The sequence below is a fragment of the Myxocyprinus asiaticus genome, chromosome 23 (genome assembly GCF_019703515.2).
Source record: "Myxocyprinus asiaticus isolate MX2 ecotype Aquarium Trade chromosome 23, UBuf_Myxa_2, whole genome shotgun sequence".
Lineage (NCBI taxonomy): Eukaryota > Metazoa > Chordata > Actinopteri > Cypriniformes > Catostomidae > Myxocyprinus > Myxocyprinus asiaticus.
The window spans coordinates 37,900,730-37,919,019 of record NC_059366.1 but is presented as its reverse complement, the minus strand read 5'-3'; the positions used below and the strand labels follow the sequence as shown (position 1 = coordinate 37,919,019).

Here is an 18,290-nt window from a genome sequence, read left to right as displayed (position 1 = left end):
AGGGAGGGGAATTTATAGTAAAAAAAAAAAAAAAAAAAGGACTTAAATAATGATTTGTTTCTCACCCACACCTGTCATATTGCTTCAGAAGACATGGCATTGACCACTGGATTACTTTTATTCTGCCTTTATGTCTTTTTGGAGCTTCAAAGTTCTGGCCACCATTCACTTGCATTGAATGAACAAACAGAGTTAAAATTTCCTTCTAAAAATCTTAATTTGTGTTCAGCCGAGGAAAGAAAGTCATACAAATCTGGGATGGCATGAGGGTGAATAAATGATGAGAATTTTTATTTTTGAGTCAACTATCCATTTAACAGCTTAAATTCCGCTCTCTACTTAACACAAAGTTATTGACTGCCTTCAGGGAGCACTACTTCACTCATTTGGACTACTTCATATATTTACAATATAAAGCATTTGCAAATATTTGTAAATTTCTAAAGCTGTATTTAGGTAAACACATTTTAGATGCTGTTAATATGTCCATACCGTATGTATCAGCGTCTCTCCAAACATTCATAAACGGATGTTTAAATGTAGTATGAAAAGTATGAATAGCTAAGACGGCTGCTTCCTCAAAGTAAATTATGGCTTCAGACAAGTCATAGTGTAATTTTTTTTAATGCTTTTGCATCCTTTTTAAAGCTATTGTGTTTCAAAGTAGAAAGAATACTATATAATACTGGGTGGAAACGACTCATGAGGGTGAGTAAATGATGACAACATTTTTTGGGTGAACTACACATTTATTTAGATGAAAAAGAACACATAATATTCTATTATTTCAACCTGATATCTTTTCACAAAGCCAACCTCACTGTCACAAAACATGAAGTCATAAAAGAGCTTTAGGAGTTTTTCTCCATTTAAGCTATTTTCTCTTTGTCAGGTAGGTAGACAAAGATAGTCATGCTTCAATTCCTGTTTTTAAGCAGAAAGAAAGAAAATATCTTTACAACCAGTGGGTAACATGACCCAGCTTGACTTCAGCTCCTATTCAAACTCTTCATCAAAACTCTGATGATGAGCACTGCCTATTCTTTTGAAATGTAGGTTTTGATGCATTCTCTTTTCTTTGCATGTGAAGAAGCATCCAAATCCATACATAAGATAAGCATTAACTACAGTACATTAGCTACAGCAAGTCAGTGTGTGTGTGTGTTTTTTGGTTGACAGTTCACTCCTACGAATCTCAGTTGCGACCAAAGAGTCATTATGTGAGCATATGGGCATTTATCTTGTCAGAAGTTTCTTCAGTTATGGAGAGATGAAAGTACGATGCCCAAACAGAAATATAAAGACTTTGAGAATAGTGGGTGGAGGAGGAATTACAAAACGCACATATAAGCACAAATGAAAGGAAAGCAGAGGGGGGAAGTTGAAAGAATGCTTTTTTTTTTCTTAAAGATGAAAATACATGTTCAGGGTTAAAAAGAAAGCAATAGAATCAGACAAGGAAAAAACTTATAGCACACCCTTAAAAAGTTTTAAAGAGCAATTTAGGGTAAAATTGGATTGTATATTCCCTCTGGCTACAGTTTGTCATTATTATTGGTTTACTAGAGTACTTTGTTTTATAAGACAGGAAATGTTTCAGAAATCTTTCAGACAATAAATTCTTCCTCTAGCCAGTGCAAATGCCATGACAACACAGGGTAAGAACTATCTTAAGATCCGCACACAATCTGACTGAAAGGAACAGAGTGTTTAGTGTGTGTGTATATATATATATATATATATATATATATATATATATATATATATATATATATATATATATATATATATATATAATTATTAATATATAACTATGGTAACACATTACAATAAGGTTCCATTTTTGAACATTAGTAAAGGCATTAGGTATCATGAACAAACAATTAACAATATATTTGTTACATCATTTATTAATCTTTGTTAATGTTTATTAATAAGAATACAGTTGTTCATTGTTAGTTCATGTTAACTAATGTTGTTAACTAATGTTAACAAATGGAACCTTATTGTAAAGTGTTACCATAATTATTTATAACACCATTGTTCTGGGATGTCAGACTTAATAGGTTGGAAAATTATTGCTGATGTGGATCTAAAAATGGATTATTTTCTGTGCATGAGTCCTAGTTTTAAATTCAACACCTTTTATTTTTTCATTTGTCCACTATAATTCTGATGTTCTAGCCTGTCAGAGTTCACTAGTCTGCGGTAGTTGAACACAAACCATTTCCATTAAAGTATATCAGTGCACAGGATGACAGTAGTTGCATGAAACATTACCTTCAATAATGCGCCCATGTCTCCAACAATGGGTAGCGCTGTCTGAAATGTAAAGATTATTTAGAACAGCATTAGATATAATACTGGAAACCAAGGAGCCCCTCTACCCAAATGAGAAGCAATTTTTACAAGGCTCTCTTAAATACTTTATTCTGATTGGTCAATCGTGGCATTCTGTGGTAAAGTATTTTTGTATAATGACCGCTAAACTGTCTCATATCATTTCACTATCTATTTCTTACTACATAATACAATCATTTAAACTCAAATCAATATTTCATAGTCATTTATTTATTATTTGGCACATGGCCATGTTGCTGGTCATTATTGCAAAATAAGCCCTGACATGTTGATCAGCACCACAAAGCAAAGTGCTGGGGTCTTGTCTATTGATTTCATTTACAATTATGTTATATTCTCATGTTATATTTAATATGGATTTACAGAACTTTGTTCAATGTCAAAGAAAATGACTTTTCAATGAAGTGACACAGAAAAATCATGTCAGTAAAATATATGTTACGTACCGGTTCTCCAGGGGGTCCAGGGGGTCCTGGTTTGCCTTGTGGGCCTGGAGGTCCCTTTCAGAAACAAATATATAAAATATAAACATAAGATGACATACATTCTGCTACACAAATTCATACTAAGAGAGACAGACAGCAGTGAGAAAGTAAAAAGTGCTTCTCACCATATTTCCTGGTAATCCGGCTAGTCCTGGGGGTCCACGGGGACCCTGTGAAACAATACAGTCACAATATAAATATAATTCCTTCATATTCAATACAATCTACACTGAGACTTTGTGTTTAAGTAAAGCCTTTTTTACTTGTGAAGTTTTTGTTAACTTCTGGAATGATATAAATATTTATTTGTCAATATATTGTCAGTAATGACATTATTTATATGACTGATCTATGGTTGATTGTTTTTTTTTTTGTTTGTTTTTTTTGAATGTTTATTTGTCCATTACCTGAATCCCTGGATCCCCTTTTGGTCCCATCAGACCCTAGAGACAGAAAAACAAAGTTATTCTTCATAATCACTACTCTTATCTTTCTCAGAGTGAACTTTGTAGCTGTTTTAAACTTATGTGGAATGTAGAAACATGATTAATTAGATTACAAAATGATGTGTAAATTTGTGCAAACCTTATATCAAGTCAAGGTTGTCCTAAAACTCAAACCACTGCATGATTAAATCATCGTTTAGTTCTTATTTGAACTAAAAGGCTTTTTAAAGGAATTGTTTAATATCCAAAAATTAAAAATTCGCTAAAGATTTTCTCACCCTAAAGATGTATGGTTTTCTTTATTCAGTGGAACAGAATAAACCTGCTGTTGAGATTCAAAAGCCACATAAATGTTGAAGTCATACAGGCCAAAATTTAACTAATTATTCATTGAAAATCTTGCTTCCACCAAAGCTCTCAAATCTCATTCATGTTCAAATATGGCGCTTCAAGTTTATGGAGCTTGAAAATATAAATCACCATTCACTTTTATTGTATGGGAAACAGCAGCTTGGACAGAATATCTTTTTATACTGTATACTGGATAGAATATCTTTTTATACTGTATATTGGACAGAATGTCTTGTGTTCCACAGGAAAAAAAAAGAAAGTCATATGGGTTTGAAACAGCATGGGAGGGTGAATAAATGATAATGGAATTATCATTTTTGGATGAACTATTACTTTAAAGATCTGAGTATATGTAATAGACAAAAAAGTCAAGAACTTCAAAAAATTTACTTACAGGGGGTCCAGTGATTCCAACACCAGGTTCCCCTTTCTCTCCTGCGTCTCCAGGTACTCCAGGTACACCTCGCTCACCCTGGCACAGAAAACCCAAGAGAACCGAACAACCTCATTCAGCTCAACTAAATTCACTTTGGGTTTGGCAGAGCTGCACGAGTCCAAATTTCCCCAAACACAGTGAAGTTGTGCCAGTTCATGCAATAAGGCTTAACTGAACAATTGCTGTGGTCTAAAATGAATTTGTTGCCATAGCAACATCAAATCTTCAGCCAGTGAAGAGTAAGTTATTTAAATTAAAATTGAAGCCTTACAAAAAGATGCTTACAAACACAGTATTTAAATAAGACATTTCACAAAGTGTTTTGTAAAAGCAAATCATTTATGACAGCATGTAACATACTTCTTATTGTACCATCAAAACATTTTAGATATGGGTTAAAACATATAATGAAGCACAGCACAGGGAAAAATTCCTCTGCAAAATATATATTTTTAAATACTGTAACAGTTTATAGTGACCCACCTTAGGGCCTCGTGACCCACGTGGGCCAGACACGACCTCCTCCTGGTGCAAAACAAGAGACAAATATAAACTCAAATGAATACCATTTTCTAAGAACTTGCGTAACATTCAATTTAGACAGAAAAAAAAGAAAGAAAAAAAGGAGCAACTCAGGGTATGTTTGGAATAGAATATTAACTTTTCTGCAGTTTGCAGTACAGTATGTATAACATGCACAGGATGTGCATTTTCTGCATGCAGTGCAATGCTATGCAATGCACTTGACTTAACCTGCCATTTCCAGTGTGATGGAGGAACTGCAGTTAATTGCATTAACAACTTTTTTACATCTCTTTATTGACTTTTAAGACATTTGCACAAAGAAATTTAATTGAAAATGCAAAATAACCAATGATTTTTATTTATAACTGTACACAACTTACATCTAACGTGACAAGGTCATCACAACAACAATGTAGCATCCTTTTCAAAACGTTTATTTTTGCATAATAACAACAGTTTCACTTTTTTTATTTTTTTATAATGGACAGTATACCGTGTATACTGCGCAGTATTCAGTAAATAGCAAGCTAGTATTCCATTCTGAACATTGCCTAAAAAACTTTTACCCTTCAGGGGGTAAAATATTTACCCTCTGAAGTACAATACAATTCACAGCAAATTTTTAATTGTTTTACTCAGCGTGATTTGCAAGTGATGCTGTAGGACTTGACAGTATTCAAGAGTTACAGTAATTTGTTATTTGCTCTGTGCCACTGATAGAAAATGTATTTCTGAGGTCAGCAAGAATTAGATTAGCAGCACTTCTTGCAATGTGCAATGTAAATGTACTGAAGCAGAAGCCACCACCACGGGTGGTGAATAGAGTTTTGCAACCAATGAAGAAATACAAATAGAGGATGCTAAAATACAGTGAAATAAAGAAAGAAACACGGCAAGGCCAATGTCTACCACAACATTTTAATTTAGGCAATCAAAAGTGTTCATGTTGTGAATTTAAAGTCAACATCATACCAATTAGACTTCCATAACAGGACTTATTTCATAGTAAAATATGATTTGTATAGATGTTTTATCAACAATGACTTGACATTTATCCATTTACATTTGACTGGTTTGTGAAAAGTTGGTGTTAAATGCCAGAAATGAGCCAGCACAGTCTGAGCCTCAGATGAAACTATTCCACTATTTTTTTTAATTTGTTTGTGTTTTCTGTACTGCTTATAGAGACTGCCATTCTATTATTTAAATCAGTTTTCACAGAGGTTCATTACTGTGGTATAACAAATTTTAGATAAACCCACCCCTATATGGCACATAAAAAAATTAATAAAAAAAAATAAAGAACTGTGGAAGGTTCACCCTGTTAAAGTGGGCGGTTCTTAGCCAGAAGTTGCAATGTGCATCAGACCTTGTGCTGTTTAGTCAGAAGTCTGGCTTCACAAGACCTGAGCCAAGTGGCTGTATGAGAGTGATTGAAAAAGTCAAATTAACCAAAAAGAAAAGTTGTTAAGGGCAGATCAAGTTATTGCATTTTGATGAAAGTTTTTGAAGATAATCTTTTTTTTTTTTTTTTTTTAGAATAACGTGCACAGATGAATCATGCACAATAAGCATAGGAGCATGCAAGAAAAGTAATTAGTGTCAATTTGGATTTCATTTTGGATTGAATTTTCCTCTCTTTTCCACAAAAAAGAAAACATGAAGGCGGCTGATGACTTCATGCAATGCTAATTTCTGTCCAGCATACTGTCATTTAAACCGCTCAACAAGGGCTCTGTCTGCCCACCACCCATCTGTCTATATGCTGCATGTTGGATATCTTGCATTTATTATACAGTAATATGCATTTTTTTTTCTCCATCCCTCACAAACAAACATAACTGCTTGAGTCAGAGTCCAGCAAGCATCTAAGACTAGAGTGTCTGTCATTTACCATGTCTTCTTGAAAGATGGCAAAACAGCCAAACCAGAAAATTCTCCCGATCTGTAACATCCCAGAAGCTCCCCATAAAGTCAACATGAAATCAAAATTCACTACTGACTTTTTGAATGCACATTCCTGGTCTTATTCTTATTCTGATTGACCTGTTAACATTATTCCAAAGAAAACAAAAGGCGTGCGAAATGCATATCACGTTGACTTTAATCATCAACTCTGCCTCATAAAAGACAAAGATGCTTCTCCTGAAATTCTTAAAGGGATAGTTCACCGAAAAATGTTCACCCATTTACTCACCCCACATGATATCCCAGGTGTGTATGACTTCTTCACCAGAACACATTTGAAGAAAAACAGAAAAATATCTCAGCTCAGTAGATCCTTAAAATGCAAGTGAATGGAGATTTCTCTTTTGAAGCGCCAAAAATCACAGACAGTCAGCATAAACATCATCCATACCACTCCAGTGATTAAATTAATGTCTTCTAAAGCAATATGATCACTTTTGGTGTGAAAAAAGATCAATATTTAGTTACTTTTTAACTATAAATCATCGCTTCCAGTAAGCTTCACGAGAGAGTGGAGTTCGCGCAGTCTCTCGTGTGACGTATTTGCGTTGTCATGTTACGGACGTAATCTCATGTTCTCCTCTCAGTTGAGACACACAGCATAAGCACACAAACGGACTATTGTGAAAAACATACAAATACAAATACAGATCTAAACCAAAACCAACTAAGCTTCTGTATAGCGTTTCTCCGACTCAGTTGTAAACAGCGCTGCACTTCCGGGTGAGTCGAATGTGCGTCAGTTCTCACATGTCTCACGCGATTACATCACATGCATATACTGCTGCTGACCGGAAGTGATTATTTAGTTTTAAAAAGTACTTAAATATTTAACTTTTTCGCACTAAAAGTGATTTTGTCACTTTAAAAGACATTCATTAACAGCTGGAATCGTATGGATGACGTTTATGCTGACTGTCTGTTCTTTTTGGAGCTTCAAAAGTCTGATCACCATCCACTTGCATTTTAAGGACCGACTGAGCTGAGATATTTTTCTCTTTTTCTTCAAAAGTGTTCTGCTGAAGAAAGAAAGTCATACACACGGGGTATCATGAGGGTGAGAAAATGATGAGAGAATTTTCATTCTGGGGTGAACACTTTATGGAGATAAACAAGTCGATTGTTGAAAATAGTTAAGAATAAAAATCTACAAAATTAATGTGGATAGCATAGCTCAAATAATTTGGTCTTGGATAAATTTGATGTGAAATGTAAATTTTGAAATATTTCACTTTTGAAGGCAGAATTTGCTGTCAAGGCAAATCTGAGCAGAGTTTGTGACATTGTTCTCTGTTCTGAAACTAGAGGAGACACATGTGAGATTACTGTTTTTTTGTTTCTCAGATCTAAGAAATCAGAGAAACAGGAGACCTACAAATCTCTATTTGTTCTCCATTCAATCTCATCAGTGTCTAAGAGAAACAAAGTGATTTTTCTATCCCAAATGCTGACAGGTTAGGATGGGACACCAAGGTGGTTTTTGCAGATAGCTTTGCCAAAATGGTGTATTAGTATAAATGGTATATTTTATGATGCCAGAGTTTAAAACATTGAGCTGACATCAGCATCACGCACTGCTGGTGGAGGAAGAATGTGTGTGTAGGAATGTCATTGTGAGTGTGCCTCCTAAATCTGAGCTGTCATCAAAAAAGTGGGATGTTGGGTAAGTGTTGAGTGGTATTCTTTTTGAGTTTGTAAGAAATGCTGAATGAGAGACATTGAGTGGAGACAAAGTCACTTTAAGGCAAGCCCTTAAAATAACAGTTTGTATATACTTACTGTAAATGGAGAAAGACAGAAATCTCCAAAAGATATTGGTCAAAATAATTAAACAAATATTTCAAATCAGCAATACATTCTGGGAACACTGGCATGATAATTGTCCTTCTTTTGCTTAAGTCACACGAAAAAAAGCTATTTTTTCAGTCTGGTCAAGCTAATGCTCATAAACAGAGAGGTGATCTCTCTATTAAAAATGCGATTTGCTCTTTTAACTATAGGGTGGGACTTCCATTCCTACAGCCACCATATTTATCATTTTGATTTCTCCCATTCATATGTATACGAGTGACTCGTCTCATCCTTATAATGTCTCAGAAGGAGATTATATATTTGAAATGATAGAGAAAAACAGAAATGGTTCTAAGTTCCTACCACATTGCAGGGTCCAGCATTGCAGGGCTCACCGGGCTCACCCTTGGGACCTGGAGTACCTACTGGCCCTGGAGCTCCGCCTGCATCACCCTACACACACACACATCAACAGCTGGCATTTAGTAACCCTGTCACCTAAGGCTTGTCGTTTGACAGGGTGATAGGCACCACACAAATACACACACACACCTGCCTTATAAAGAAGGGCTGGATGTAAATATTATCGACATATGGGGCAAATGCCGCCAACCTGGAATTATAATCTCTACAGAGGTGAGACGTGAGTCTCAAAAAGTTCTTAGTGCTTTTGAACATCCACTGAGCCTCATCAAAGAAACTGCTCTGGTCTCCATTTTAAGGATGATTAGATATAGATAAGATGTAATGGATCTTATCTCTGAAACTTCAAGTGTAACATTTTCAACATCTGCTTATAGCAGGTGCAAACTGTGTATACAAGCAATGCATAGCTCAGTGAAGTTTCTAGGGTAAGTAAATGCTTCTCAACATCCTGTTTCAAAACTAACACCCTGGTGCTTCAGTACATAGTATAATGCAGAATTTAAATTAAAAATATGATACATTTTCAATCAACATCAAGATAACCATTTCTATCACTTTATTGCCTGCCCTAGTTCATATTAAATGGTCCAGCGATGTGACAAATGAATTAGGTACAAATATTGTAGCCTCTCAAATATTGTTAATATTAGGTCATTAAATGGTATTCATAATTATTATAAAATAATTAGCAAAATGCTTTGGAGTAAGCTGTGCTAATTAAAAGTTGTATATGGTAAAATTTGTTAACACTGAACAATTAACCAAAATTATATATATATTATACATTGTTAGTTCATGATGTTAACAAATAGAACCTTATTGTAAAATGTTACCAACAAACAAAATTGTTTGTTTATTCCCCCAGTGATTCAACTTGCCCCTTGACATGATGCAATTTATCCCTAACGTGGGGCAAGTTGTCTCACTGGATCACTTTTTATTGAAAAGACATTTTCATTTAAGTTATAGACACTTTCTTCTTCAGCTGATAGAAGACATGCTGAAATATAATTAGGTGTCTTCTAATATAATTAGTTTTACCTTTCTCAGTTCTCCCTTCTTAGAGGTCAACTTAAGTCAAAAGTAGCACTTTTTAAATAAAAAAAGCCCCTTCTCCCCTGGAGCATGACACAATGCAGGTCTTGTCAACTTCATCAACAAGTATTTAATGTGAACTATACGCAGCCTCACTCAAACAGTGAGGTTATACGTCTGCCTCTGTGTTCAAATCCAAACTGTGCTTTTGTTTACCTTCTCTCCTTTTATTCCATCTTTTCCAGGTGTTCCTGGCTTACCGGGAGAGCCCTGTCAATCAGAAGAAGATAAGACACATGTCTATCAGCTTTAGCATCCTTCAAAAGTTCCCACATTTTTTATTTTTATTTTTTAGCAAGAACACTACACTTTTATTTTATCCCTAACACAACCCCATCATTTTGGAATAAAGGCAGATGCTTGTTAGCAAAAGCAGGTGCAGAGAACAGATTGTGATGCTGATGCAGTTTCCTCCCACACTTCGAGATCTCAGATGTATCCGTCTCTGCAACTTAATTTTCACATTACCGATTGATTACTGATTGTCTGCGCAACAATTTACAGTTCTGCACCCTTGTCTCTCTTCCCTCTTTGTTGATATACTTTTTACATGGATTGTATTTTTCACTGTGTATGTGAGTGAGTGTAAAGAAAAACTTTAAGAACTCGGAGTGTATGATAAAAGAAAAACTACATTTCGAGTAGTGCTTGCCGAAGCAAAATTATTTTCCGGGATGTTAGAGTTTTGGGGGTTTTGTACACATTTTGAATAGTTAATTTCCATATTTTCCATTACTTTTTCATGAATTTCCAAAACTTTTTTGCAGCGTTTTAAAATGTTTCAATTGTTTCAAATGTGAACACATTGTTTTCGCTTTGTCCTGTCATCTCACCTCATCTTTTGGATTTCTCGCTGTCAATTTTGGATGCCCTCTATTTTGTGCTCAATATTTAGAAACTTTTTAATGCCCTGCATTGTTTAAAATAATGCATAGAATTCACATTAATAAAAATGTCAATGTTTGTTCAGCAGAGTACAAATTAACTTTTTGACCACCAGCCACAGTGGCTGATAAATTCCTAATTTTAAATCTGTAAAGCCTGACATATGATAGAATTGTCATAAAATTTGTGTCACTAAACTGTTTTTAGTACCATTAGACAAACTATAAAAATAAATCGTAAAAAAATTAAATAAATAAAATAAAATAAATCTTCATGTTTTTTTATTATTATTTTTTATGTATGATATTTGATACATTAGGCTTTAAGGGTCATTGTCCCTCCTGAGGCCCAGCATTTCATTTTTTTGTAGGGCATTTATTTAAGATTTTCTTAGCTCATACATGCTACAGTGGTAAATCTTAGGGTATTATCAGGGGACTCCCTGGTCTTTTCAGAGATACCAAATATTTGAATTTGGCCATGACAACTTCCTCTCCTTGATCTATAAATATGGACTGAAATTTATCACAGTTTAATTCAGCACATCAAATACAATATGAATAAAATATTCTTTTTTCAATAAACAGTTTTTATCACATGTATTTTATGCACAAAACTCTATATTGACATTGAAAAAAGGGAAATTGTAAAACTTTTTTTGCTGGGTCTCAGTAACTTATGGTAAGATGACATCATCATAACTTGTAATGTAAAAGAATGAGATATTTATAATGACAGAGCAGGCAGCACATTTAAAAATACACAGAAATATGAGTTCACACTTTAAATATATCTTATAAAAAGTATATGTCTGAATTTTCAAAGCCCTGTGATTTTTTTTTTTTTTTTTTTTTGTGGTGGGCATGAATGGAGTGTAATGGTGACTGAGAGATATACCACAAAAGCCTGTTTTTGTCACGTTCTGTCTCCCTCCTGTTTCTATGGACTCTTATGTTGAAGTTTCCCCCTGGACTCCATTTCCCATAGTGCACTGCCCTTATCACTACCAGCTGTTTCTCATCATCCTCACCTGTCTGCCAACCCCTCATTAGTTCTTTTGTGTTGTTCTTTGTTTGTCAGTTCTTGTCCATGTAATAGTTGTGATGGTTTGTTTATTTAGTTTATGGCACCTCATGTTGTTATATATCTTCTTCATTAAAGTCTGCAAATAGATCCATCGCCTCTTGCCTCCATCATCTTCACTATCACAGCCCGTGCCAGAAGAACTGACCCAACATAATGGATCTACCGGCAGTTCACCTCCTCCCTCACACAGGAGGATCGTTCCCTCGAGGACCATACTCGTGAGATTTTTAGATCTGGCTCACCTAACCCACTACCCAGACGATTGCCTATGCACTTTCTACTATGTCGGACTCAACATCATGACTAAGGCCAAGTTGTCTGGGGAGGGTCCTTGAGGGAACTTCGCCAAATATGTGGAGTGGGTGCTGGTAAGCTGTGACTCTCCATTCACTGTCTGCCCTGCTAATGAGGACAATGCCAGCCCCACTCCAGAGCCCAGCCAGCCATCAGCCTTTTCCCCCAATGGACCAACAGCCAGAGCCCACTGCAGACTCGGAGCCCGAGCCCGTCGCGGAGTCTGACCAGGTGTGAGAGCCGGCACCAACGTCCGTCCCAGAGGGCATATTAGTGTAGTTTGAGGGCACTGAGTGGAGCCCCACACATACACTCACCACCGAGGGTGAGCTGAGCCCAGTCCCTACAAAAATGGTTGAGATTTTTTAAATCTGTCCCATGAGTCTCCAGTCGCCACTGTTCCCATCCTGTCTCCAAGTCTCCTCATCTCCACCGGTCCTGCCCGGCGTCCAAGTCTCCTCGTCTCTGCTGTTCCCGCCCATCCTCCCACTCCCTCTTCCTCTGCCAAGACCATCCAATCCCTCGGCCCCACCCCTGCAGGCTCCCTTCAGCCCCTTGACGCCTTCCACTGCTCCTCCCTCAACACCTTCCTTGGCTCCTTCTCTGATCAGCCGGTTCCCCTCAAGTCAATGGCTCGACCATCAGCCCCGGTGACTCCACAGACAAGGGGATCTGCCTACCCTTCACCCTCCGAAACCTGGACTCCGCCTTGGCCCTCTGATCCCTCTTCATCACCTTGACCCTATGTCCCCTTGTCTCCACCATGGGCCATCGGTGTCACCGGCTCTACCAGGAACCTCCTTCCCTCCGGCTCCGCCTTGCCCCACCAGCTCTGCCTCTGTCCTCCGATTCCCCCAGCTTCGGCTCAGCCCTCCGAGCCTTCAGCGCTGCCTCGGTCCTCCAGCGCCGCCCTGGTCCTTTGAGCCTTCAGCTACGCTCCGGACACTAGGATCCACGGCTCCTCCTTCCCTGGCTCTACCTTCCATGGCTCCGCCTCATGACTCAGTCTCCCAGGCCTCCTGATCCCGTCCCTGCCCTGTGACCGCCCCCCAAGCCTCCTGACTCCACCCCTGTCCTTTAGTCACCTGTTTCCTCCTGCCCCTCACCATCTTTTGGCACCAGGAGTCGCATTGTGAGGGGGGTAGGTAAGTAGGTAGGTAGGTAATGTCACGTTCTGTCTCCCTGTTTCTATGGACTCTTTTTGAAGGTTTCCCCATGGACTCCATTTCCCATAGTGCACTGCCCTTATCACTACCAGCCGTTCCTCATCCTCACATGTCTGCCATCCCCCTCATTTGTTCTGTGTATAAATACCCTTCAGTTTTGTTCTTTGTTTGTCAGTTCTCATCCATGTAACAGTTGTGATGGTTTATTTAGTTTATGGCACTCCACGTTGTTATCATCTTCATTAAAGTCTGCAAATAGATCCATCACCTCTCACCTCCATCTTAACTACCACAACCCATGACAGTTGTATCATATTTGATACATATGTATTTTAATGAGGTTTTTCAATAAAATAATATACAACACTTTAACAAAGTGCACAAGTTGCTTATATTCCGCAAATATTAATTTTAAAATATCAGTAACAATATAATCATTACAGTCACTTTTACTTAGATGTCATTTTTTCCCCCAAGTCCGCCACCATTTTAAATAGATTGATTTAAACACTTTTTTTTTTTCACAAATAACCACTAGATGGTTCCATAAACACTGTACCTTGTTTGACCCATCAGCTTGAACAGAGAGTGAAACAGGAGCTGTCAAATTTTGTGTATCATAATTGATACACATGGCATTATAGGGTTAACAGCCACTTCGATTTTTATCTTTTCCTATTCAAATAAATAGTGAGAAATTTACAGTATTGGTTGTGCATGTAGCCTGCAGTAAAATGTTAACCACTGGAATAGTGCTAATTAAGCTTGGAGCACCTACTGAGATGGTCTGAGAACATTTGCAGCAATCACATATAAGACAAAATTCTTGCAATCTGTTTTTGAACCACTAACACAGAGACGAGAGAAATATATCATATGCGTGTTCCGTGAGAAGCGCTCAAACAGCGAATCAGACGCGCATTGTCAGCTTTTATTTAGTTTATTCAAAATACAGATCTAATTAAACATGTTTCTTCATGCCCACATCTATGTGTCTAAGGTTACCAACCAACTGTCCTGTATAATACGGAATCATCCAGTATTAAAGGAAACAATTGCGTTTAATATTAAATCAAAACAGGACACAGTTTGTACAGTATTTTACCGCCTCACACCCAAACATCTGAGAATGTTTCAAAATATATAGGCAGGGCCATTTCTGAGCATATGGGGGCCCTAAACAAAATCCTACTTGAAGGTCCCCCATTGCCCATGGAACCCATGGCTCCCGACTTGTCTGTGCACTTCATGAAGACAAAAAACTCTTTGAGCATGTGCATGCCTGTGACATCTAGCCCCAAGTCTGTCTTCTCTTCAGTTTCTGTACATTCTTCCATCCCTTTCAGGCCACAAAGGGGCCCCCTATGACTGTCTCATTGAGCCATAACAGCTGCCTTCTTACTCACAGATTTTAGTATATGTGTGTGTGTGTGTATATATATATTAGAATGAAAAACCAATCCACAGACACCTTTCGCATGAGTTGTGGGAGAGCCCTAACATCGGCTGTTGCTCAGGTACACGGACACGACACTTGACAGAAGCGGCTGAGGGAAAGATCAAGGGACCTCCACGAGAAGCAGCACATGTCTTCTGTCATGTTTTCCATTAAAAACAGGAGAATGTAGGGGATATTGAGACTTTTAATAATTGCTCATCAAGAAGTGGACAATTAAAACTGCTTAGATTCACAAGTAAATATCACCACAAACTTAATTGACATGGTGAGTTATTACATACAAACATTCAAAGTGTTTATATATTTAAACATTAATGTAAATATGAAATTTATAGTTTTTTTACTTATACACTAACCATATGAACTTGAGCAATCATGAGCGAACTTATCTTGTGTTAAATAAGTGCAAAATGCACCACCACATGGCACTACGTCTGTTCACAAAGTACTCCGTTTATGCAACAACGCATTTTGCGCACTGCTGCGTGCAGGATTAGTAGCACTTATTCGTGCTGCCCCGCGATTGTGTCAAACCTGAAGAAATCTTAGCCTACTTGTATTGCTGAAAATATAAATATTTTTAATAAAATTCCATTACTTTTCCTAAACATTCAGTGTTAACCTGTTTTTCCATGACATTTCCAGGCCTGGAAAAAACATTTCTAAATTCCATGACTTTTCCAGGATTTCTATGAGTGTACGAACCCTGTTGTTTGAGTGTTGGGGTGGTTTTCTGCGCATTGCTATACGATTGCTAAGGTGCTCTAAATGGTTGCTTGGGTATCCTGAGAGGTTTTCAGTGCATTGCTATGCAGTCACTAGGGTGTTCTAGGTGGTTGTTAGGGTGTGTGGGGTGATTGCTAGTGTGTTCTAGGTAGTTGTTAGGGTGTTAGGGTGGTTACTAGGATGTTCGCTAGGGTGTTCTGAGTGGTTTTCAGTGCATTGCTATGCGGTAGCTTGGGTGTTCTAGGTGGTTGTTAGGGTATTTGGGGTGGTTGCAAGGATGTTCGATAGGGTGTTTTGAGTGATTTTCAGTGCATTTTCAATGAATTCACAAACATTGCTGTTTGGGCACTATGGTTTACTACTTTGGGTTAGGGGTTTGTTCAAATTCCTAAACCCAAGTACAAGAATTCGTACTAGTAATGCTTGCATTAGTAAGCATCATTCAAAACTGAAATGTCTGCTGCTTACCTGGTCTCCAAGAAGACCAGGGAGTCCAGTGAGACCAGGTGGACCCTGTTTTCCCTGTAAGAACACAAACACATGTTGAGATCTCTTTAAACGAGTGATATGAACCTTATTTCAGGTCTCACACTAAGGCACTGCCAAGTCAAAAGCAAAAATTTCAGTATGGGAAATCTGAAATCTGATTGTGTCTCACTCTGACAGAGAGAACAAATGAAAACAGCCTTTGAGAGGTCTTGCTGCAGTTACTTTGATTTTGTACCACCTGTGAAAATTGCAGCATTTTGACAGCTTGTAATTCTGAGAGGTCTCTCTCTGCATCCTTAACTGAAAAGAGGGCCACAAATCAAACGTTTTTTGCAACCTTGGCGACATGCCACAAACCATTTAACCCAGCAGGAACTGGTTGCAAGAAGCCACCCAAAAGAAAACTTTTGGCACTAGTCAGTAAATCTCAGAGATCATTGCAGAGCAGCTCTCCTGGCCAACCATGTTGACGAGATCCACAATACGTCCATCTAACTAAAGTAGAAGGACTAAATAATCTTTATATCTAAGTAAAATCGCAAGATGCAATGTTGGAGGCTTATGGAGACAGGAAGTTCATACCTCAGGTCCTGGAGTCCCTGTCGGCCCAGGCAATCCAGTATCTCCCTTTATGAGAATGATAACAAGTAAAAGAAATGTCTATATACACACTATATATATATATATATATATATATATATATATATATATATATATATATATATATATATATACAGTATATATATGTATAACTACAGTAAAAAAATCTTTCACAGACTTTATTTACCTTTAGTCCTTGTGGGCCTTCAGACCCCTTTTCACCCTAGTAAAAGTGAAAATGCTTACATTACATGAAATCACATTTTCTCTAAGATCTACAGTAAAGACAGTTTCAAGGTTGTGTTCATGCTTTTAAAACAACACTCTCCCTTTTGAAACCTTTGAGTGACTCCACTAGCATCACAAAGTTCAAAAAGAGAGCTGGATCAAGAGTTTTTATTGGCTGTCTGCTTTATTGGCAAAACAAAACTTTAATTTTTTCCTATTGCTGAATAATTTTTTCTGTTAGACTAGCTTTAGAAAGATGAACTTATGCTGAAATTTCTTAACTCTTCACAAACGCTGTTTGCGATATTCACCTGGTCTCCTTTCTGGCCTTTCGCACCTCCTTCCCCCTCATGTATTGGAGAGAGCAAAAAACAAAAAAACAAACAAACAGCAAAAGCAAAATAATAAAAACAAAACAACAACAAAAAGACAATGCAATGAGGGTTATTCATGAATGCATGGTTGCATTTGAAGAAAGCACAGTCAGAGTCAATCTATTGCGCATGTGCAGTATGTTACTACATATGACTGGATTATAACGAAAAACAATTTTTGGCATTAAAATGCTTTATATATAAATTATGGATCACATTAACATTAAATGTACAACAAAAAGTGTGAGACACAATATTACTTAGAAAGTGAATTTCAAAAATAAATTCTAAATTCAATCTAAAGAGGCAAACTTACAGGTCCAGAAAGTCTCAGACCATGTGCTGTCATAACCTGAAAATATGAACAGAAAACAGACAATATTTATTATTTCATTTTCACTTGCTTAGATTTTCATTTATTCATTTTCATATTTATTTATTTCATTTTATTTAGAAAAGACATTTCTAAAGCCACAATGTGGACCTTTTAAGACTTACGCAATGTAGGGACATAATTAACTTTTTTTTTTAAATTATGTTTAACAGGCAAATTCCCAGGGATAAAAATGCACTACCTTAATCCTGAGGAGAGATCAACCAATAAGACAGTTACACGGAAAGAAAAATCATGGAAAAAAGCCTAGCACAAAGCATTGCCAATGACACAATCAAGTCTTTCTGGCTACACTCCCAAACAATTTACATATATATTGTATATATACTGTACATATATATATATATATATATATATATACTGTACATAAATTAAAAAAATATTGAAGTTTCCATTTCCTTTTTTTTTTTTTTTTTATTCCAGTTTTTTTTATTTTTTTTTTATTTCCAAAATTAATGGAAAAAATACTTGGAACCAAAGCAGTTGAAAAGTTTTACAGATTAGGATGAGTTGGGTCAAGGGGAAGAGCATGTGCTTCTAAACATGTTTCTCCAGAATCAACATTAGAAACCCCTGTAGGATCAGCCCTGTAGTGTTGTGAAAAACTGCTTTGGAGACATTCAACAAACTCCATGATACTTAAATTAGTTATGTTTATCACAATTCACATTTAGAAACTTATCTCTGTTCAGTGATAACCTCTAC

The 18,290-nt window shown here is 36.8% G+C and overlaps 1 protein-coding gene across 1 annotated transcript in view; it reads right to left on the bottom strand.

Moving 5' to 3' along the window:
- LOC127413804 (collagen alpha-1(XIX) chain-like) overlaps positions 1–18,290 on the bottom strand; it is a 154,188-nt gene that overhangs the window by 42,861 nt on the left and 93,037 nt on the right. The window contains exons 7-19 of the mRNA XM_051651218.1: positions 17,508–17,543; positions 17,129–17,164; positions 16,777–16,812; positions 16,572–16,616; positions 15,969–16,022; positions 10,041–10,094; positions 8,727–8,816; positions 4,563–4,604; positions 4,038–4,115; positions 3,254–3,289; positions 2,972–3,016; positions 2,808–2,861; positions 2,281–2,322 (exon numbers count right to left, since the gene is read on the bottom strand). Of these exons, the coding sequence (XP_051507178.1) occupies positions 2,281–2,322; positions 2,808–2,861; positions 2,972–3,016; positions 3,254–3,289; positions 4,038–4,115; positions 4,563–4,604; positions 8,727–8,816; positions 10,041–10,094; positions 15,969–16,022; positions 16,572–16,616; positions 16,777–16,812; positions 17,129–17,164; positions 17,508–17,540 (645 nt within the window). The 5' untranslated portion in view covers positions 17,541–17,543. The remainder of the gene's footprint in view (positions 1–2,280; positions 2,323–2,807; positions 2,862–2,971; positions 3,017–3,253; positions 3,290–4,037; positions 4,116–4,562; positions 4,605–8,726; positions 8,817–10,040; positions 10,095–15,968; positions 16,023–16,571; positions 16,617–16,776; positions 16,813–17,128; positions 17,165–17,507; positions 17,544–18,290) is intronic.